The sequence below is a fragment of the Eleginops maclovinus genome, chromosome 12, assembly GCF_036324505.1.
Source record: "Eleginops maclovinus isolate JMC-PN-2008 ecotype Puerto Natales chromosome 12, JC_Emac_rtc_rv5, whole genome shotgun sequence".
NCBI classification, from domain to species: Eukaryota; Metazoa; Chordata; class Actinopteri; order Perciformes; family Eleginopidae; genus Eleginops; species Eleginops maclovinus.
This window is the reverse complement of record NC_086360.1, coordinates 17,920,875-17,943,857: the sequence shown is the minus strand read 5'-3', so window position 1 is coordinate 17,943,857 and position 22,983 is coordinate 17,920,875. Positions and strand designations below refer to the sequence as shown.

General features: G+C 38.1%; 5 protein-coding genes across 5 annotated transcripts; 4 read left to right on the top strand and 1 right to left on the bottom strand.

Annotated features, from left to right (window-relative positions):
• Positions 1-1,855: 1,855 nt before the first annotated feature.
• Positions 1,856-4,400, bottom strand: lsm1 (LSM1, U6 small nuclear RNA associated). The gene is made up of 4 exons (XM_063896337.1): positions 4,215-4,400; positions 3,995-4,063; positions 3,672-3,787; positions 1,856-2,391 (listed from the first exon to the last, which is right to left on the bottom strand). Exons 1-4 carry the CDS (start codon positions 4,258-4,260, stop codon positions 2,221-2,223), a joined length of 402 nt encoding a protein of 133 aa, XP_063752407.1. The 5' UTR covers positions 4,261-4,400; the 3' UTR covers positions 1,856-2,220.
• Positions 4,401-5,342: 942 nt separating this feature from the next.
• bag4 (BCL2 associated athanogene 4) lies at positions 5,343-10,600 on the top strand. The gene is made up of 5 exons (XM_063896698.1): positions 5,343-5,624; positions 6,595-6,714; positions 6,920-7,150; positions 7,451-7,720; positions 8,651-10,600. The coding sequence occupies exons 1-5, from the start codon at positions 5,544-5,546 to the stop codon at positions 9,101-9,103; spliced, it is 1,155 nt and encodes a 384-aa protein (XP_063752768.1). The 5' UTR covers positions 5,343-5,543; the 3' UTR covers positions 9,104-10,600.
• A 549-nt stretch (positions 10,601-11,149) lies between these two features.
• Positions 11,150-13,367, top strand: LOC134873231 (dual specificity protein phosphatase 26-like). The gene is made up of 3 exons (XM_063896699.1): positions 11,150-11,599; positions 12,060-12,271; positions 12,864-13,367. The coding sequence occupies exons 1-3, from the start codon at positions 11,418-11,420 to the stop codon at positions 13,055-13,057; spliced, it is 588 nt and encodes a 195-aa protein (XP_063752769.1). The 5' UTR covers positions 11,150-11,417; the 3' UTR covers positions 13,058-13,367.
• A 713-nt stretch (positions 13,368-14,080) lies between these two features.
• On the top strand, positions 14,081-17,455 carry LOC134873227 (hibernation-specific plasma protein HP-55-like). Its single transcript, XM_063896696.1, is given in 7 exon segments — positions 14,081-14,259; positions 14,956-15,550; positions 15,553-15,594; positions 16,437-16,507; positions 16,630-16,823; positions 16,939-17,086; positions 17,193-17,455. Coding segments are annotated over 6 exon segments (1,239 nt in total). The 5' UTR covers positions 14,081-14,259; positions 14,956-14,961; the 3' UTR covers positions 17,388-17,455.
• Positions 17,456-17,709: 254 nt separating this feature from the next.
• Positions 17,710-21,504, top strand: carnmt1 (carnosine N-methyltransferase 1). Its single transcript, XM_063896697.1, has 8 exons — positions 17,710-18,457; positions 18,966-19,161; positions 19,355-19,521; positions 19,718-19,858; positions 20,044-20,222; positions 20,574-20,687; positions 20,923-21,026; positions 21,113-21,504. The coding sequence occupies exons 1-8, from the start codon at positions 18,321-18,323 to the stop codon at positions 21,311-21,313; spliced, it is 1,239 nt and encodes a 412-aa protein (XP_063752767.1). The 5' UTR covers positions 17,710-18,320; the 3' UTR covers positions 21,314-21,504.
• Positions 21,505-22,983: the final 1,479 nt, after the last annotated feature.

Sequence of the window (22,983 nt, the reverse complement as noted above, 5' to 3'; positions counted from 1 at the left end):
GGCAGATTAGTGGCAACACCTGTAAAGGAGGTATGTGTCATATGTTACAGTGTTCGAAATAAATGCACATCTTCTAAAATCCTTGTTTGAACCCTTAAAAGTGTTTGTTCTCTTTGTCCCCTTGGTTTAAAATCCACAATGTCTCTACATTGTGAGACGATGGGCCCCGGGACACCAGAAATACATAAGGCCCCACCAGCTCAAAGGAGCAAGCTAAAAAGAATTTGTGCAGTTTCTTCTGATTTAGTTTTGTGTCTCTTTGTAGTTTTTTTCTGTCACGTTTTAATTGTTTCTGCCCTTTTGTAGTTATTATTTGTCGTTTTGAGTCTCTCTTCATATGCTGATTTAGTCATTTGTTGTTTATTTGTTTTTTCTCTAAGTCTCCTATTTGGTACGTGTCCGTTTGTGTTGCATTTTGTCTATAAATCCAAATGCCAATTCTTGCTCCAGGGCATGTGGGAAAGACATTTACGCAGAGTTAAAATGTGCAAATTAATGTATAGTAGCTAAATATAGAAAAGGGGTATTAGGTAAAGTCGCCCTCTTGTGGTAGAATTTCTAAACGGAGCACATACTTGTATATGTCCTTGTTTGACGGATACTACATTTCATTAGGCAGCTTCTTAAATATATATCGCTTCATTTGTCTTTTTCACAGAACAAGGGTGAGGACATGTCACTTGTTAAAGGCCTTTGCACGCTCCTGAGATTTATGCAATAGCTACCCATAAGACTAATGAATGGTAGCAACCTTTCATTTTACCAGCATGTTTTTCTGTGCCATACCCAGGTCATTAATAATAATAATACTAATAATAATAATAATAATAATAATACATCTGAGTTGTATAGCACTTTTCTTGTGCCCAAAGACGCTTTACATAAAATCTAATTAAGTTCATGTCTTTATCCCTTTGCCCCTTTCCAAAAGGTAATATAAAAGTCATATCTCTAGGTGATCTTAAAGCAGAATATGTAGGCCTACATGATGTATCCCACAGTATAGGTTAGCATACTTAATGTACGTTACATTAAAAAAAACTATTAAAGGTTATGAAATCAATTAAAGACACCTTGTTTGGGGCAATTTCCTCAATAAGGTTAAGAAAAATCTTATTCCATATGTACAGTCCCTATAATCCCTCTACCATATTTTACCCCTCTTCATTTTTTATCTCCCAATTGAATTATACCCCTCCAGCTCCTTCTATATAATGAACCTAATGCAGCAGAGGACTTTTATTTTGAAGGAAGCCCGGAATTGATCCTGTTGTAACTGTACAAAGCTTGACTTATTTCCTCATGTAAAAAAAGAAGGGAGAACTCAACATACATTGAATCTAGGCGGAAGGCGATCTCACTTGGTACTAGGATAGCTCGTTGTCGAGTGTACCTCCCAGGACTGAATACCGCCGACCCTCCTGCTGCTGCAGCCGGTGTAAAGGGCGTGCTGAGCTGCTGGTTTATATTAACTCACTGTATCCGTCTGAACGACTAATAAGCTTGTTATTGACTGATGAAGGTAGATAGGATCGATTTCTCCGGACGCTTATCTTTATAAACAGGACATGCGGAAGTCTGATCTAGACTACATTGAATTACTTACATTAAAATCCCCTTTCCTCAAAGATAGAGCACAACAAATGCTCTAGTGTCGTCTGCAGTTTGGTTGTAGCTCCATTACACAGGATCAGAAGGGCACTTGCTGCTTTTGGCTCAAATAACCACAACTATATAAAACGTGAATGCCTTAATACTTCATTAAATAGAACAAAATGAAGTAAAAAAAAGAGAGAAAAGAATAGGCAATAGTCAGATGGTGTGATGACACAAATTTGTCCAAGCATGTCATCAATAATGAAAAACTAAACTCTTTAATTGAGCATAGCATGTAGTTTTGTCAATAGCAGGCCCACATTTCTCCAAATGAAAAGGCTCAACATATCACCAACATAACAGAAAGTGCTGCTCTAAAATAATTGCTAAATTGTCAACAGAGTGATCGTACATAAACACATGATTCTTTCATTGTTTCTACAAGGTCCTCCACAACAGAGTGGCTATCACATTTCTTTTCTCCAAATAATGAAATGAAATTAATACAGTACACTACAGTATACAGACCCAGCATGATGCATTAAAAATGCTCTCTTAAATTCAAATTGAACATAAAACGTATCAGTCCAATACAAACTGAGAAAGGGGCTCATGGATACATGGTTAGTATTCGTCTAAGTTATCGGCTTTGGGTATTGAAAGGCCTCGGTCCTTCAGTGCCAGCATTTTGACTTTCTCCGTCTCCTGTTTGGATTGCTGTTGCAACCTTTGCTCCTCCAGAATCTCCTCAATGGAGACTTGTTGAAGGACTGTGTCACAGGGCTTATCCACATCCTGCATAGAGAACATTACATCTGTCAACAGGCTTAAAACAAACTCATCAAAAATGTTGTACATCAGCAAATGGTCCACTCTACTTTCCCATGACAGCTTGATATTAAAAAGAGACAGTTTGGATGAAGTGGTCCATAGTCAATGTATTACACAGTAGATTGGGAAGCAAAACATGTTTAATCTGCCTAAATGTAGCAAACATTTTTCTTTTTAAATAGTTTGTTTTATTTAGAATACTTCCCCCTCTTCACACTTCCATTGGACAGACCTCTCCAACATGAAGCTGGAGATGTCATCTATGCTCTCAAAACCACCAGACTGAAGTGGGAAAATGTAATTAAAAAACTATAGTCATACCTGGCAGACACAGGAGTTGCTGCCTTAATTGGTTTGTTTGCATTTCAAGTCACTTCAGTTCAGATTGACTGAAGTCACACAACAATAAAACCATACCAACAAATTGAGGCTGCAGTAATATCAGCAACTTGTGCATTCTTGTAGGTAAAATTAGTTTCTTGTTCTGAGTCTGGAGGCTTTGAAGAGAGCATAGATGCTTATACCAGCATCAGTCTACCATCAAAAAGGTCTGTGTGGTGTAGGGTAAAGCAGTGGAAATATTTTAAATAAAACTGCACTGAAACATATTTAGCATTGTTCAAATTAACGAGCATTCGTAAAAACAAAAAACAAATATATATTAATTCAGAGGAGCCGAGCTCTTTTGTTCAAATTTAGTCAGTTTGTAAACTTGTGACCTACTGCCCAAAAAATAAAAATGCACTAATAATATAATATTCAATGGTTGTTTCGATACAAACAGGCAGTACCCATTTATTAGTATTACTATAAAATGTGATACAATAGGTAGCACAAATGTAGAATAAACAATCTCTGACTATAAGACTGCGTTAGGATCCTTGGCCACTTTTTCATGTGAACCTCCACTGAAAGACTATATATCTATATCTAACCATCGATCTATGGCCAATTGAGGCTAAATTAAAATTGTTACTTTGCCATGACCTAATATTAAGGCTGTAACTTACAATTATTTTCCTTATTGATTCATCTGCCGATAATATACTAGGTTGAACATTTGCTTGGTCTATAAAATGTCTTTAAAAAAGGTCTAAAGCCCAAATATATTAAATGCATCATGGTATGAAATGAGCTCTAATCATAATCCACTGTTGTTTAATCCCTATTTGTATAATTGTAGCTACTTGTACCAGACAGACAGACAGACAGACAGACAGACAGACAACAATATTCCCACTTACTATCTCTCCAAGTAGCACTACATTCTCTCCTCTCACAATGAATATTCCTCTGGGGATGTCACCAAATTTTTTCCCCACGTGGATGCGTTCAACTGTCTGATGAAAAACTAAATTTGCTGGGGGGAGCAAGAGAAACAGGTTGGAGAAATAAACTACAGGGTTAAAATGACATTTTAAAACAAACTCTTGAAAATAAACACCTCAGGGGGTGGGAAGTATAATAACATTTGTATTGAGCCCCTTTTAAATTAGCCGATACTTTGGCGTGTGATTGGCACCCTTATTGAATCAAAACAAGAGGGAGACAATTAAATAAATCATACCAAACTGATCAATGCTTCTGAGGTAACCGATCAGTGTCCTGCCATCTCGGAGCAGCACCAGGTGCTTCTCTGCAGAATAAACCAACACAAGCATGGTTAATTACAACATTAAAGCGATTACAAGTGATCCAGTTTGTGTCAGACACGATGCCACATCTTGAAAAGATTTTTCCGCCAAACCATCTCCCTCTACCGGAGAGGCTCCTCCAGTCGGACTTACTGTCGATGTCGTCAATGAGGCTTGCCGTCCCTGGTACGTAGTTCATCTTGGGCTGCTTTTTATATTTGCTTCTTATGCCTTTATGTCACGTCAAGCCATGAATGATTCAAAATATGTTTCTTTGAAGAGAAGTACAGGAAGCGTCTTTATACAGGCCTGGGATAAACTTCCTGTAGACGCTTAACCCTTTGAGCGCTGCTATTTAATTCATTTTCTCTCGTTAAGTTTTTAGGAGCGGCTCTTTAAGAAAATACATTTAAATAAATGTAAAAACCAAATATGGATAATATTTATGGATTAAAAATAGTAGTTAAAATAAGAAATAGGACATATTTATGACGTGTTTCCTATCGGCTGATGCACCGACAACACCAAAGATCGTAAACAGTGCGAGATTCGGAACAACTCAACACATTTGCTTGTGTAGTCATAACATTATCTAAAAACAAATGCATTATTCAACCAAACAAACCCAAAGACCCCTCCACCTAATGTCTTTACAAAAACAAGTGGGATTTATATAAAAATGTTAAGAAAAGAAAATCTGATTAAATAAGAGGAAGAACTTAAAAGGAATAAGGGTTATTGCTATTTTTCTAGAGAAACAGTGATTTGGGGAATTTCCTTTTTAAATATTTATAAACCAAACCCACGGGGGCTTTTCTTGTTCCACTTGCTCCAGTGAATAGCCTACTATATTTTACCATAAAAACGGTGACATGAATCATACCAGAAATAGTTGAACTTATCCCAATAAGAAATATAGGAAATGTTTTTTGTTATGATTGTCGTTGTGGTGTTTTCAACTTTATTGAACAATTATTCCAATACATCAGAACAAGTCAAATAACATCATGTTTCATTACGTTAATTCAAAACTGAGGGCATTATGAAAAGAAAGCAGAAAAGAAAAACAAATGACACATGGCCACTCAGGAATTTATGTGCTTATAAATGTGCTAAATTGCTAATTTTACACAATGTAACTAATTCTTTGTATAATGTTATGTCATAAACAACAGCAATAAATACTGAGGGGAAAATAGAGAAAATGTCCACCACTGTTTGTGTTACCAGAAAAAAAGAGGCGGAGTGAGAGCTTTTGATATCCTCTCATCCTCTTCGTTAAAGAGACAGCACGGGATTTATCGGAGCTATTCCATCATTTCCTGAATCCACTCAGACGATCTGTACTTCTGTGGAAAAAAACGGCGACATTCTTGTTAACAGCTGGGACGAACAGACGGCTCACACAATACACGTTAGACTTTGTTAAAGGATTTTACAATGGCAGATAACAGGACGGAAGCCGGGGAGCGCGTTTAGCTGATGCACCATCTTCAAATGCAGTCAAATCGGCCCTCGACTTGTAACTCGGGGAATACTAACCAGGACTGGAATAACACCATGGTAAGTGACACAGTTTAGACAAACCCCGTGGGTTTAGCCTCTGTCTTCTAACACGTTTTTTAATGTTCAAGTTTGTATGCAAAATTCTATTCATCCAGCTAGCTCGCGTTAGGTAAGAGCTCTCTATTCATGCTAGCTCCACGGCTAACGGAGCTAGCTGGCATTATATAACGTTGATAGTAGCCGCTACACTTTGTCACGTTCATCTGGACGTGACCCTACTGCTGATAATACTACATTCGTATCAAAACGCACATGTTTAAGAAATGTCTTCCCTCAAATATTCAGCGTGGCCTGGTTTCGGTTAGCTGGTACAATAGTGCTGCTCTGTGCAAAACTGGTTCAGCAAACAGTACGTAAGTCAGTCCCAATGTTTACTCTTGTTTTTCACGAAGATGGGGATTTTTAAAGCATTTACAGTCTCCTGTCGGCTCGTACCAAGTACAGCTCACATTTTAAATTACACATGGTACTAGAGATATTCTCAAAAATAACTCCTAACTGTGACATTTTTTACATGACGTTAAACGTATGTCGTTTACTTTTGTCCACATTTGATTTACAACACAATGTCATTTGCAGTGGAGTAAAGTGACATTTACTCAACTACTGTACAATTTTGAGTACAATTCGAGGGACTTTTACTTTATTTGAGTATTTACTTTTTTAGTTATAATCTTAACTTATCTTACTTATTATTTATACTACTTTTGATACTTAAAGAATGTTTTAAAGCCCATACTTTTGTACTTCTACTTGAGAAACATTTTAATTGCTGGACTTTTACAGAGTATTCCTACACTCTGGTCATTTTAACAAGAATTCTATTGCTCTATGTTATGTCTTTTTTAATGAGTTTCAACTATAGCATTTTGCATTGTTTGAGACGCTTGGGCCACTAAGCTTTACATTTAGCTATTGTGCATTTGACAATAAAGTATTTAAATCTGAAAATATGCTGTCTTCACAGGATGCTTCTCAGTATCCAGGGTACCCCTCACATTACTGGTATCCAGAGTCTCATGCAACAGGACACTATGCAAACACCTATCCATCGGGATCAGATGTCCCACCACAGTACAATCAACAGGTAGGACATAAACTGGCCCTTTTTTTAATCCTCGGGTGTACAGTAGCAGTAAATCTACTCATTATCCTTAAGTCTCTTAAGTGCTTTCACCTTTCCCTCACATATTCTAACAGCTATGTTGTAACAATTACATCACTATGATACAGTTACACCAAGATAAGGAAGGGTCTTTAATTAATCCTCATCTCTTGTGCTTTCAATGAAGGTAATGCCTGGAGGTTATCCAAATGGACATGGTGTCTACAGCCAACCGCAGAGTCAATACTCAGCTAGCGGTTTCCACCCCACCAACCCTTTTTACTGTGCTGACACTCAGAGACCGGCACCAGGGCAGTACCCTAACCAGGCCTGTTCAGCAGAACAGAGCAGTGGGCCGTCAGGGCAGCCCCACTCTCAACACCAACATCATCACTATCCTGGTCCACACTGTCAAGGGGTGAGATCATTCGTAAAATATGAAACTGTATTACATGTAGATATTGTCAAAGTTAGGGTTTAAAGACCTTAGATCCTTCTCGCTGTCGTCTCTCGTATTATTCATGAAAAAAGGCTGTTGATGAACATTTTTGGTGGTTCCTTGAGTAAAAATGGCATGAATGATAACTTGTAAATGTAAAGTATTTTTAGGAGTTTTATAGACAGGATAAAGCGCTATATAAATACCATGTAAGTCCATTTCTCATTTACCATTTCTTCATAGATTTTGATTATAAAATGATCGCTGCTCTGCTTCCAGGGTCCTGGATATCCTCCTGGGGCGTACCCTCACTACAGTGAAGGTGGTCATGCAATGCCAGCAAACCCCCCGTACCCCACTGGCCAGCCTCTCCACCCTAGCCCCCAGTCCGATGGGTGGACGCACTCTGGAGCTTATGCCCCCCCACAGCAGCAATGGCAGCCAGGCCAGCAGCCTCAACAAAACCACTACGGCAATCCTGTCCGTCCCCCACATCCTCCAGCATGGCCCGGGACTGGAACTGGTGCTCCTCCACCTTACCAACCCAAAGTATGAATCTGCAGCTGCTTTATTTCCATGTGGTTGTCATGATTCTTTGTTGTTATTTGGTGGTTTTAATATAAAGATAGGCTGTTATAAGATGGATAAACACAAAAATATTGCAATTTTCGCGAGTTGATTCAATTTAAATCTGAGAAACCTCATTGATAAGTTTCAATAAGGTTTAATTCAACTTTTGATCTGATTTGTATATATTAGAGATATTAGAAAAAGATTTCAATCAGTTGAAAATCAAAAATAACATTGATAATATTTTTTTAAATGATCAATTTGGATGCTTTTACAATTCCTATGAAGCAGTTTTGATGGATGAAAGTAGGAAGCGTGTTAACGGCAGTAAAATGAGAGTCGGACTTTGAACTGTTGACCTTTGTCATTTGACTAGTCACAAGAAATTGGCGATTGTTGGTTGTTGTTATAGTGACAAAGCAAATCGCTGTATCACATTCACTATTGCTTTCTGTCCACTCTAAGCCTGTGTTTTCCTTTTATCTGACCTACTAATAGAAATATTAAGCAGGTCAAAAGAGATGGTGCCCATAAGACACCTCTCCATGCTTTTTACCCCTCTACTGCTTGTGCCTCACTTGGTGACTTGCCAAAAGTTGATTGTCCAGAAGTTAGCCAGCTACAACCGTCCCCTTCCTTTGCAATTACAACATAACAATGGCCGTCGCTCTGACCATCCTGCTATGTCGATATGAATTATATGCATTAAGCCCACTAGAACTATTTGCAGGACATACAGGAATTACGTTTTATGAAACTAAATATATCTCAAAAACAAACTGTCAAATTTCTCCACAGTAGAGGCATATAGCAGTATGTATCTATGAGTTAACATGGTGTAATAGAGGTATTGACATAAGGATTGAAGGATTATCAAATATTTGTACAATCTTTTGTTTTATCTTGTAGGACCAACAGCACCAACGTGCCCCACAAGTGGGACCTAAACCCAGGCCGAACCCATCCCTGAATGCCCCCAATGGAAAGCCTGCCGAAATATGTTCACCCCCCCAAATGTACAACAAAACCGGGAGAGGTGATCCCAATCCTTCTCAAAGTGAGCCCCCGCCCCAGGCCCCGGCTTCAGCCCGGGCCGGACCTCAACCCCTGAGCGATAACCCCAGCCTCGCCAAGGTCCAGCAGGTCATGGCCAGAATGCTGCTGCTGCAGGAAGATGTGGATGAGTTTGTTGGCAAGAAGAGCGACAAGAGTTATCGTTGTCTGGAGGAACTGCTGACCAAAGAGCTGCTGGTGCTGGACTCTGTGGAGACTCAGGGACAGGAGACCGTTCGGCAAGCCCGAAAGGAGGCTGTGCAGAAGATCCAGGCCATATTGGACCAGCTGGAGAAAAAAGCCTTCTGAACTGGACTTATTACTGGTTTGTGGGTCTCTTAAGTATTGCTGTTTTCTTCTTCCAGATCTTCCATGGACACAATGAAGGTCTTCTCTTCTCTATTCCTCTCTCTGAGCTTAAATCCAATGCCTGAAATATCTGGCAAAACCCCAAGAAAGAACAACTCTGGTACATGGAATCGACCTTGTGAAGCCTAATAACAGCGATATATTTGTGTTAGACTGACAGTTGTACATATCATAAGTGACTTTGAATCTCAGTGAGTGGCTCTGCTGGAAACACAACCTGACACTCACACTCAGCTTTTTCTGTCATGTCATGCCTTTGCCAGCATAATGCAGGGCTGAGTAAAAGAAAGTTGAATTTATTCACATTTTCATGCTGTCCCTCAGGATTGTGGGTCAGTCCGATCCGACATCTAAGAACTTCATTCCCTGTCTATTATTACATCTCATAGTCCATTTGCATGATCTGTCTTCAACCCTGATAGAGGCCATACAGATAGTTGTCCATAGTCCCATGTCTCTGCAGGAAGACGTGCAATGCTTTTCTTTTTTAAAATAGTGCTCCCAGCCCTGGATGCACTATAACGTTGGAGAAACATTGAATACAGTAATGACATCTAAAAGAACAAAGATCGGGCATGGAGTGTAGCAGGTTAGTGAAAACCCCCTAAAGATTGCTGTTCCTATTATTCCAGTTTTTGGATCCAATTTCCTACCTGCGGACTTAGAATCCGACTTATATATGAATGCCATGTATTTTACTCTAGGAACTACTGTTATTACAGATACATAAGGAGAACTTTAAGAATTACTTGAAAAACTGATACATAGTTATTTTAATCCCTTTTGGAATACTTGGAATATATAACTAGGAAAATTAATTGTATTTTCAGGATTAAGTGTTCAGTATTTTGCTGTAAAGGATGAAGGAAAGGATATTCTTTTTCAGTAATGTGTTCTGCTTAAGGACAATATTGATCACAGCTCTTCTGAGTAAAAAGTGTTTAATTTGGACTTTGATTCTGTTTACTGCTGCACCAATATCCTGTTTTCACCATTATTAATTTTCTTGTGTAGCGCTAAACTCTTCTTTTTGTTTTCAATCATCTTGATGTGTTGATTTAGAAAAAAAGGAGCGCCATATTTCAGGGGATGGTTTTATATGATTAGAAAAAAATAAAAATGAGATGACAAGCTTTGCATGAAAAAAAACCAACTGTCATATGTGTTAATTTTCCTGTGCTGTTATGTTTTAATGGAGCACAACTGTACAGTTTCAGATGTAATGCATGTTTCCAACACGACATGGAAATCCTTGCCTGACAAGTATTGAAATTGAGAAAATAACAGAGAAATAATTAAATGTCAATATATTTTCTAAACTGTGATCAAATGAATTATATTTTTCTTGCTTGCTGGTTATTATTGTTCAAAAATACACTTTGTAGAGCAAATTTAAGAAATATTTAGCTCAATATTAAAAATGGCAATTGATAATAAGCCTGTTTCATTCTTAAAAAGAAAAGAAAACACAACTTTTCAAATGGTGTTAAAGCCATCACCACAGTCGCAAAGTTAACAGCTACTTCAGTTAGTTCACAATCCATCTTTTCCATTTCAGGGGATAATTACTGCAAATAACATAGCTCGGGTTACCTACCAGGGCAAACAAAATCGCAATCCATGTACTGTTTTACACAATACCGGATGCATTTCCTTTTTGATGTTTAAAAAAAACAGTAAATCGCACCAAGCTCAGACATATGTGTATAGAGAACGCAAGGCTAAAATGCAACCAGTCAAAATGCAAGGGGTCATAATTCTACAATGATTTATCTACTATCAACAGTTATCAGAAATTATAAGAATATAAAACGTTAAAGAAAAAAGGCATATTGCCACTTTAAAGAATTGAAAAATAGCTTGGTTTTGGTTGTCAAGTGGAAACTGCATTGGTCCACACTCCCTGCCACTGAGCATACATGTCTTTAAATAGACAGCTATTTTAATGCAAAAGCACAACACAGGCCCCCGAGGGCGTGAGGCACTAGATTTAATGTGTGGGTCAAATGGCCTGACAAACATTAGAGCACCCTGTGCCGAGTACATCTGAGGCAAAGAAGCCGGGGACTAGAATCACCTGTGCCATTCGTGCTGGTAATTTGACACATTCGTTTTAAAAAGCCTGTTGGAAACACTTATTTTCTTCTGGTAGACGGAACGCACGTAGGTTTTTTCTCTTTGACGTTTGTTTACTTATAAAGGACCAGAAGTTGCCTCATAGAAAACTCTGTACTAAGAGAAGTGCTCAGCAAACATGATGTCCTATAAATCCAAACTTCCTGCGTCCTGGAATGATCAGCCTCCCCCTCGGAAGGTGGAAATTGACCTCAGTTCACCTGGATTAGCCGTGTTTGAGTTGGAAAGACTCTTGTTTACTGGCAAAGCTATCATCAGCCATGCAGACGAAGTTTGGCCAAGGCTTTATATCGGTGACCAGTAAGTTCCTACCATTTCAACGTTGTAAGCCAACAGATTGGCTGACTAAAGTGGAGCATGACCTTGTAACTTTTTGCTGTGTAAAATATTTTACACCTTATAACAAATTTTACCAAAGTCTAGAGTTGGATTCAGTCCATATATGTGAAAGAGGAACTGATCATAAATCAGATTTAAATGGAGTGTATGTAACTTAAGATCCCCCCATGTTGCATTCCACACTGGGAGCATGCGTAAACTACAGTTATGCTATGTGTGAGTTTCCACTGATGTGTTGGCATGTAAGCATGTCTCAGTCATGCATGATTCCGACTTGCATGTCTGAAATTGTATTCTAAATATCAATTATCACTATGAAATACTTTACGTGCATTTGTTTACTCGAGAAACACCTGCTCTTTTTGTATATGTCTGTATATTCGACCTGTTATATGTGAATTAAGAGCGTTTTGTTTTCCAGGAACAGTGCAGAGAACCGGGCCGATCTCACCAGGCATCGAGTCACACACATCCTGAATGCAGCTCACAGCAAACGGGGGGCGCAGCCAGAAATCTACGAGGGCATGGAGATCACATACATGGGCATAGAGGCTCATGACTCCTGTGGCTTTGACATGAGCGTCAATTTCCAGGCAGCAGCAGACTTCATCCAAAGGGCTCTCAGCAGAGGAGGTGAGAGGAGGGGAAGAAAATAAATGTTGTGGCAGTTTTGCAAAATAAAACAATCTTTAACTTGGCAAGATGGTTTCAGATTCTTAGTAACACACAAGAATCATCAGTGAAATGCTAATTCTTACTCCTTCTATTATCATTTCCGCTAATCCCTTTTTACATTTGTTTCAAGACACTTTTAAGTTTCTTTTAGACTCACAGAGACACACACCTGGTTTTCCCCCCAAAGCTCTTTAGCTTCACCTCAGTTTATATCAAGTATTTTGTATTTACCAAATACTTTACATCTTTGTTGTGACAGTATTGTTGGGTCGGCCATTGATGCTTTCACTAAATCTTTACACAATGAGATTTTTAAAAATAAATATCACGATAAGTGAGTGGAGCCAATTAATAGCAGAGTTTGGGAAATGTCATAACTTTACTGTCCTTCATCCTTTCAACTCAGGATAACACAATACTTATTATTACAAATATTACAAAATCCAAAAAATTAAACAATATCTAGTCTCATTTCACTATATTGATAAATTATGGATACATATGATATGGCACAGCCCTCATTGTTATGTCATATTTTTATGTTTCCCAGGCAAAGTGTTGGTGCACTGCCATGTAGGGGTGAGCCGCTCCGCCACCCTGGTTCTGGCTTACCTGATGCTGAAGCACAACCTGAGCCTGGTGGAGGCGATTTGTGTGGTGAAAGAAAACCGGGGGGTCATCCCTAATCGAGGTTTCCTCCGACAGCTCATCAGACTGGACGGCAAGCTCTTTGGCAAACACTGAACGCTGCTGCGTAGCATTACTGGGTACGTTGAGCAGGTCCAGAACTTAAAGGAAATAACATGATAAAGAAAGCTCAAGTGTATTGCATATTATCCTATTTTGAGATACTCAAAGCCTCTGATCATTTTCTGGGTTGTGTTTTAATTGCCTTTAACTTTAAGGTAGAAAATGTTAATATATTCTGTCAATTTGTATGATGTTTTACATTAAAAACATTCAATGTTGATTTAGTTGAATGTCTTGCAGACAATCAGTGCTACTTAGACACGGAAACAAGAACACATCAAATAAATATTTTCTAAAAAAAACATTTCTTCACGAGTCGAGTGTGTCTATTCTGAGAGACTATTTGTGAGTAATCTCTCCACCGTGTGCTTAAAATATTTCTGCTTCATTAGTTTCAGAGATATTATCAATATATTCCATCAAATTGCAGCCTTGTATAAAAATACATTCTTGCCCATTGAATCTAAAGAAAGTCAAATCTGTTGAGCTGCCTCTTGTTGCATAGTTAATTTCTGAACTGATTTAATCCCAGCTTTCTCTTATAAGGCTTAATTTTCTTGGCTTTTACCTCCCATCAGTTACCTCAGGTTCTGTCCTGTGTTTGATTCTGCTTGTCTTGTTTGGAGAGATCACTACTCTATAAAATGCTTCCAATTGCTTTATCAACATGAACACACACAGCTAATCTACTTTGTTCATCTCCTCTGAGAGGGAAGTCGTTTTTCAGCGATCAGATTGTTTATGTATTAAGGCACACAAGAAAGAAATGCTCTTGTGTGTTGCAAGTATCAGAGAATGATAGCTAAGACAGTATTCTACAACTTCAGTTTTTTGCTAATACTGCTATTATTTGACACCAAAAAACTACCTATTTAAAAAATGATGTAATTTACAATATGTCGGTTCACTTATTAACAGGTAAGGAAGAAAATAGACACTTATCATCTCTAACATGTTTTTGTAAAAGCTGCCGATAGTGGTAGCTTGAGTTTTGCTTTTATCTGTGCAGTTTGATTCCATGCTCAGTCAGTAATCAATACACAGATGTACTGCTACACAGAGCAAATGTGGAAGCAGAGCAAATATGAGGTTGAGATGATGAATAAACAAAGACAAAGTTCAGTCGCTCTGATCAGTCTTATAAATGCGCCGCTCCCTCTGACCAGCCTGTGCTTCGCTGTTTCGACCAGGAGAAGGTAAGTAAAAAGATTCTGCAAGCTCAGATTAAAGTGTTTATGTAAACACAAGTTTAAATACTCTTTCAACAGTAAAATACTATGTTTGACTTCTTATATGTGAGATGTCACTGTGTACACTGGAATTTGAAAATATTTAACATCTGTGGCGTGTTACAAATGTTGATGTAGAGGCGTTAGAAATGAATCTTTATCCGTCTTTTGATGTATTGTTTTAAATTCTGGAATTTAAATAACTATCATTTACTATTTATCTAGAGTTCAATGTATACTGTCAATGAGTTTAACGTTCTTATTTTCTGTTTGTTTGCGGTTCAATCTAATTTCATTGAGAGTAATTAATTAACCCACCTACTTTTAGATTCCAATAAAAAAAATAAGCTTCTGTTTTGAACGTTTTTCAAACCCTGATTTTACAATCTGCTTTTCTAAATAAACCCGTATTCTTCAAACCAATTTCACACACAATGCAAAATCAGTGCAGGAGTGTTTCTAATGTACTTAGTTTTTCTTCTTATTTGCCTTGCTATTGGATTGTAGATAGTAATGGGGGACATAGAGGGGTTGTCAGGCCGCAAAGGTCAGTTTTCAACACTGCAGGAGGGGCTAAGCCTTGGGGAATGGGGCGCCTGCTAAAGAGGGCAGCTCATATTGTGTAATCCAAATTAACAATGCACTTTTGAACTTTTGTCTTAGTTCACAATGATGCATGCCACCTTGGGGATTTGGATCTTATCAGCAGTGATCTGCGTGGGGAGCGGAGATCACCATTATGGTCACAGTCAGGGAGACCAGAGCACCGCACCTGAACTCAGCGCCAGCAGCATCTCTATGGTGAATTCAGCAAACAAACAGTTCTCCTTTGAATTGTACACCAAGTTAGCAGCTCATGCTGACTCAGTGGGAAAGAACATCTTCTTCTCCCCAATCAGTGTGTCTCACGCCTTGGCTGCCTTGTCCGTAGGAGCACGGAAGAAGACCCACAGTCAAATATTCAGTGGTTTGGGTTTCAACAACACCCTATTGACACAGGAAGAAGTTAATCAGGCTTTCCATATGCTCCTAAAAGAGACAAACAGCCCATCTCAGAACGAAGTCAGTGAAGGTTCTGCTGTATTTATAGATGACCGCCTCAAGCCAAAACCTGACTTCCTGGAGGCCTTGAAGCAGTTCTACTTTGCAGAGGGGTTCAATGTTGACTTCACCAAAACCACAGAAAGTGCCAATACCATCAATAAGTATGTGGAGGACAAGACCAACGGGAAGATAAACAAACTGGTCGACAGCTTGGATCCAACACAGTCATGTATCTCGTCAGCTACATCTACTACAAAGGTGAAAGGTTACGTGATATTAGATCTGGTTTGTTTGTTGGCTTTTTGTTTTAGTTCACATATTATAGATTGCACACCCGGGGAAAAACAGCATTTTTCAGTCTATTCATTGAGGGCTGTTTTGCTTTCACACAAAAATCCACATTTATTCATTTTAGTAACTTGTAATTAGATTTCTCCACATAAAAGCATTAGATTTGACCATAAATGTGAACATTCAAATATAACATTTCTGAAAAATATGTAATGCTCAAAAAATAAATATGGGCCTTATGTAAGTAATCAACTTGGTAAGTTTCAAGGTGATATCTTTTATTTATATATTGTTTTACCCCATTCACTCTTAGTTTTTTGCTACATGTATGTTGACACTGTGTCTCTTTAAAGTCACTAAACTCTAGATGATTTGTTTTCATACTCCGAGCCAGAAATCTCCTCTTAAATAGCAATTACATACACCAATTTTTCCAGTTATACTCCCATCGGTATTCTGAAGGTTTTAACAGAGGGGTTTGTTCTTATATTATTTATAACCTGATGTATATGAGTCCTAACATTTTGGCTAGAGTATTTTTAGTCCCAACATTTCCTCTGTCAAACCTTTTGACTTACAAACAAACATTTTGAAATGGACTTTATCTAATTTTCAGAATTTGGTTCTGGTAATGTATTTATATTAGGACATGTTTAACATGATAATGCCTCATTTTAAACATTTCAGATAACTTGTTATTTAATACAATTGTCATGGTGTTAGTAACCAACTATGGAAGTTCGACAGTGACATGTTTTGGTTAATATATTTACCACAAAATGTTTTACTACCTGCTCATCATCCAACAGGAACCTGGGCGACTCCATTTGAAGCTATGCTAACCAAGGATGACTTCTTCAATGTGGATGACAACACCAAGGTTCAAAGAAGCAGCATTTATCCAGAATATTTTTTATTGTCACAATATTTATAGATCATTGCGCATCTTTCATAATGTGTGTCTTTTCTGATCAAGACCACTCATGTTGGATATTTTCCCAGGTTACAGTCAAGATGATGAATATGGAGGACCAATTTGATTCCTATTACGACCAGGCAATCAACACATCAATCCTCCACCTGCCCTTCAACAGCACCTACTCCATGCTGCTAATGTTGCCCGAGGACATGGCAACACTGGAGTCGACCATTGGCCCAGGGCATGTCACCAAATGGCTGAAATGGATGAGGCTGAGGTTTGGACAAATCTAAAATCATCCTCACTTTCTTGGTTTCTAACATGGAAGAATTGCCACTGTTATTTCTGTCAGATCATAACTTCATATTTGTCTGTTTCTCATTTTATTTTAGGAGATATGATGTCTTTATTCCAAAGTTCTCCATCAAGACTTCCTACGCACTGAACGATGTGCTGATGGCAATGGGAATGACCGACATGTTTAGTGATCTTGCAGATTTGAGTGGCATTTCAGAGGGGCAAAAACTGGCTGTCTCAGATGTGAGAACACATGTTTCACACACACTTTCTTCCCCACAGTATAGTCCTTACATCTTTCTTTTTCTTTTAATCTCACTTTACTTCACTTTACTCCGTTTCACTGCAGGTTGTGCACCAAGCCTCCCTGGATGTCGATGAGGCCGGAGCCACCGCTGCAGCAGCCACAGGCATCGGCATCACACTAATGTCCTTCCAGACTGTCCCTGTCTTGAAGTTCAACCGTCCATTTATGGTCACCATTGTTGAACGCAACACAGAAAACATCCTTTTCATGGGCAAGATTATCAACCCAAACATCTGATGGGATAAGCACTTTGTATTTGCTTAAGCACAGCTGTGACATCACATATAAAAAAACCTAGAAAGAAATATTGTGTTTGGTCTTTATTTGTTGTTGTCGAGTGTAAAGCAAACAGAGTGTTTATTCTCATACTAGTTTGTTAAGGGAAAATTAAGCTTGAAAATATTAGCAACAGCTGTCAGCTTTTATAACACATGCAATACAAGCAGGGACTTTGTAGAGTATGTAGAGTTGTTTTTTTTCTTTTTCCAAAATGGCTTTTAACCAAGGTGAATAAAGTAAAAGAAACACTTCCATTTAGACAAATGTTTTTTATTAAAAGTTTATGAATTTTATGATTAAATATGCAAATTAGGCATATTTTATTACATATCATTTAACTCAAAGACATACCTATAAATAGTAAAACCAAAGAAACTGATAATGCTGTAGTGGTCTCTTTCTTTTTTTTCCAGAGCTGTATGCATATATGTTTTTTATATATCTGATTCTCTAGATCTATTAAATAAACATTTAATTCATATAAATATTAAAAGGATAAACAGTAAATGGTGTTTTTGGTGTTTTTATTGTAGTTAGCAATAGTTCTAAAACATATCTAATTAACATTAAATTGAAATATACATATAGTCTATACGTATGTTGTAATTGTGTAATACTGTTGTACTTTAACTTGGTTCAGTTTGAATGGAGTACTTTTGCTTGTAAGAGAGTATATATCTAGTCTGTGGTATTAATACTTTTTAAATGTTTAGCTTGAAAAGATCTAAGTTGCCAACTTCTCTCCTCTTTAATTGTTTGCCTGCAGTCTCCTCATGAGGGCTGTGGGTGGCAGTAACGCGCCTCGTGAGTCTGTTCTGCTGGAACTACCAAATCCCACGAAGAAGAATTTCTTTTACGTTTTGATTGGACGGCTGTAAATTTTTTACAGACATGGCCGAAACAACGGGAGAGAGTCCGCAAGGAGCACCATTTTTTAACAAAGACAGAATTAAAAACAGCCCGGAGGAAGAAGCCAGGCTGGAGAGGAAGCATTTCTGGAGAATAATCGATGCTTTTAGATTTTACAGGTACAATAACCGTGCTTAAAAACAAAGTACCAGCCAAGCGACTGTGTGTGTGTCAACAAACGAAGTCGTTAGCAAATGATTACAGCAAAGGACAGATAACAATGTTTGGAGGGAAGGTTGCCAAAGGATAATTTTCTTGTATTAATAAAGAATTGGCTAATGTTTATTATGGATGAGTCTACTTTAACCAACTTCCGGTGGTATTTATTTCCAAATGTTCTGACCTTAGCTCCTCTCCTGTCATGGCATCACATCTTCAACATGATCCATCCTTTCTCCTTTTACACGTAGAAGATAAAGAATGTACTGTAGCAACCATATTTAAAGATAACAATGGTAGTAATGAATAGGAACCATTTGGACCAGACTGTAGAAACACACTGCCTCTATAAGCAGTCCTAAACCCATTGTCTTCCCAGATGAGTGAACTGTGTTATCCTTCTGTGCACTCTTCACATGAAACATCTTGTGAATCCTTGCTATGTTTTGGCTCTTCTATTTTTGTCAGGGTCCACGTCCAGGAGCAGGTCAAGCGTGCCGAGCGTCAGTTTCTGAGCCTCCCAAAGCACCACCAGGATTTGCTGCCAGATGTTTTGTCCAACCTGGCCCGGATCAGCCAGTGTGCGGACCACAACCAGGACATAATGCAGGCCATCATTCACAACAGCCTCCACATGTTTGAGAACATTGAGTACGGCGAGAGGGTAAGCTTGACTTCGGCAGTTAGTCTACATATACTGTGTTCAGTTTAATTAGGTGTGTGGTTGACTGAATGTCATAATCCTTGTAACTATTTAAAAATAATTAGGTCTGCCTATGAATCATTATGTTGTGCTGTATTTAAGATGCCTGCTGTCGAGAAATTTAGGTTTTTTTTCTCCTCCATTTAATTTCCAGGAGGATCCGCGGAAGATGCGTCCCTCTACCACGTTTGACATGGACAAACTTAAGTCCACCATAAAGCAGTTTGTCAGAGACTGGAGCGAGACGGGCCACAAAGAGAGGGAGACCTGCTACAAGCCGATCATCCAAGAGATCCAAAGAATATTCCCAAGCGAACAATAGTAGGAAACATTCATGCTTACTCACAGACCACCACACACCTGCATGCATGTCAACACATACCAATATTTGGATACTAAATGATACCAGCAAACGTTTTTTTTTTTCATGTAATAATGTTTTGTTATAATTTTGATGATGTGACTTACTCCATGTTTTCCATGTGATATGTGCATTTTGTACATTTTATTATGTCAGTGATGTGTCTAAGGTGAGCGTGCTGATTCCGGGCGCTGGTCTCGGCCGTCTAGCCTGGGAGATAGCACGTCTGGGTTACACTTGCCAAGGCAACGAATGGAGCTTCTTCATGCTCTTCTCTTCAAACTTTGTTCTCAATAGGTACAGCATTACATTACATACAACCTCACACATACTTCTACATCCTAACCCTATATGTATGAATGTCAGTTATCACAAATTGAATCAGAACACATATCAATTGTTTGGCAGTGAATGTCTGTCCTCATGCTATGTCGAATAACACTTACATCCATCCACTTGTACATTTGGACTGCTCTATTCAGGTGTGAAAACGAGAACTCTCTGACCCTCTACCCCTGGATACACCAGTTTAGCAACAACAAGAAATCCTCCGACCAAACAAGACCAATCACATTTCCTGATGTCAACCCTCAGAGCTTACCACTTGATGCAGACTTCTCCATGGTAGCTGGGGACTTTGTGGAGGTGTACAGGGACCCAGGTCAGTAGAAGCTGTGTGGCCCTTTTGCATTTTTTCAAATGGTCTTTCAGGCAGAGCTCACTGCCATATTGTATGTTTTTTGTATGCAAGCTCAGCAAAACATTTGTATTTCTTCCGATAGCCTTCCATTTTTTTTTTCTGAGAAAATTACCCAAAAATGAAGCTGCAAAAACGTTTTGTACAATCTTGGAAATGTTGTTATTTCTGGCTTCAATTAACATAGAACATATTTGGGATTAAACTGACCATACTAATTAAAAGGTACTGCAAAGGATTAATGATTGATTGTTGGTGAACTTTGCAACATTATTTAATGTGATCATATTATAATATATTGTCTTCTTGGGTTAGATTCCTGGGACTGTGTGGCTACCTGCTTCTTTATAGACACAGCTCATAATGTCATTGAGTATGTGGAGACTATCTGGAAGATTCTTAAGCCTGGTGGAGTGTGGATCAACCTGGGTGAGTCAACTTTTGTAAAATAATAAAAATAAACATGTACTGTATATATTTAAACTTCACAGACAAATATCATTTTTTCTATGAGTAGAGACCAAGGTATTTGGACTGTTTAAAAAAGTACAATAACACCAAATACACCTGCAAGTAACTACTACTGACTACATATACTGTTTGTGGGTTTATGGGTTGGGTCTCTATAAACATATTTCAGAATTCATATTCAATGTTTCTTTAGGTCCGTTGCTGTACCACTTTGAGAACATGGCCAACGAGCTGTCAGTTGAACTTAGCTACGAAGACATCAGGACAGCAATTGTCAACTTTGGCTTCCATATAGAGGTAGGCAACGAAATACTTTATTTATATTCAGGGCTCTTCACAAATCTTGTTCCAGTTATGAAATAGTATTTATATTCATGCTGCAGGTGGAGAAGGAGTCAGTTCAGACCACATACACTGAGAACGACCACTCCATGTTGAGATACATTTATGACTGCGTCTACTTTGTGGCACGAAAACCTGCAGACATGTACTGTAACGGTCAAGAAGAAGAAGAGGACCATCTACAGACTTCCCCACCGGCAGCTAAATCCCCTCGACGAGAAGGTACCGACACCATGACGTGACAGGATATAATTTAGCAAAAACAATGAACTTATAGGTATACAACCATTGACTGAGCAAAGACGAGGCCAACAAAGTGAAAGAGAAAATGGACACTGAAGGAAAAAAGCAGTGGACTAATATTTAACTTTTTTCTGATTCATTTGAAAATCATCGTACTCCTGTTTCAACTAAAACCTGGAAAACATCTAAATACTCCGCATCTCTTTCTACCTGGTTTTGAGTGATTTACACTTGCTTGCCTTTTGCTTAAGTTGCTTTTAACTGCAGTCCTGATGTAGACTGCCTGCGCCTTTACTAATTCTCTTTTCCATTGACTTTCACTGCCCGAAAGTGTGAGTGAGTGAGTGAGTGAGTGAGTGAGTGAGTGAGTGTGTGTGTGTGTGTGTGTGTGTGTGTGTGTGTGTGAACATTAACTTTTGAAATCTATTTATTTTTTCACATATGGTGCCAATTATTATGTCTACTTATTCACATTTATAAACAGTCAAAGCTGTAAATGTCATCAAAACTGTTTTCAGTTTTTCAGGAATATGTTGTTTTAAAGTTCACTGTTCATCGACTTTCCTGGTTTCTAATCAACATTTTTAATAAAGCCAAGTATTAAAACAAAAAATGAAACTCCAGTGTTGTAATTGTTAAGGTTGAGCAAATAAACCTTTTTATTTTTAATAGCAGACTTTTTGTTATGTTATCGCACCAAAGGCGCAGGGACAGGAGTTAGTAAAATAAATAATGGTGGAATTTTCACTATAAGTCGTGACAATGCACAGTATCAGCATGCACAGTACTTGGGCCCAAAAGAAGGAGCCAAATGGAATTCAGTCACCCTGAATTTGTTGCTTCCCATGTGAAAGTTTTCTTTTACATTTGAGGGGGAAAATATCAAGGCCTTGGAAGGTTAAGCTGTCTGCATCATCTCCATCTGTTGCCTCATTCTTTAACATGCCACTTTCCTTGAGCAAGTGCGAACGTTATCAACCTTGATCCGTGTTTATGCCGTGCTGGGTCCCTGAATTTGAAGGAATTGGGCCTTGAAATTCCTTGAATTTATTGTTTAAGAAAGTATTTGAACCTTGTCATTTTGAGTAAAACGTTACGATGATAAGCATCGATTTAAAAACTAAAGTTAACAACAATTGTTGTTAATTGCCATTTCAAAAGTAAAAGTCCTCCATGTAAAATCTTTACTAAATAAATGTACAAAGGTATTTAACTCAAAATATACTTGAAGTACCAAGTGTGAACCATTTCAGAATGATACATGGGTCATTCCAGAATTGGAGGACATTTTCTGTCTCACCTATGAAATCTCATATAATCCATGTCCAAAATGTTCTCTTGTCCTTCCTTCTCGGTTATCAACTTGCCTGTCAAATATAACATTTAAAATAGCCTTTTTATTTATTTTTTTACTTTTATTGTGTTGATATAAGTCTCTTGTAATAGTCAAAGCAATTTGTGAAATCACAAACTTCTTTTTGAATAACAGTAATGTTACATTAAAGGTGTGCCCCAAACATGCACGCAACCCAGTTGCCGAAACATGTTATGCTGGAAAAAAAAGAAACTATGTTAAAGTTCTCGTTAGATCAAGATGTTAATAGCCCACCATTGAGGGCTGTTGAAAAGCAAAAATATTTTTTACATCTACATTATTTTTTAACATCTC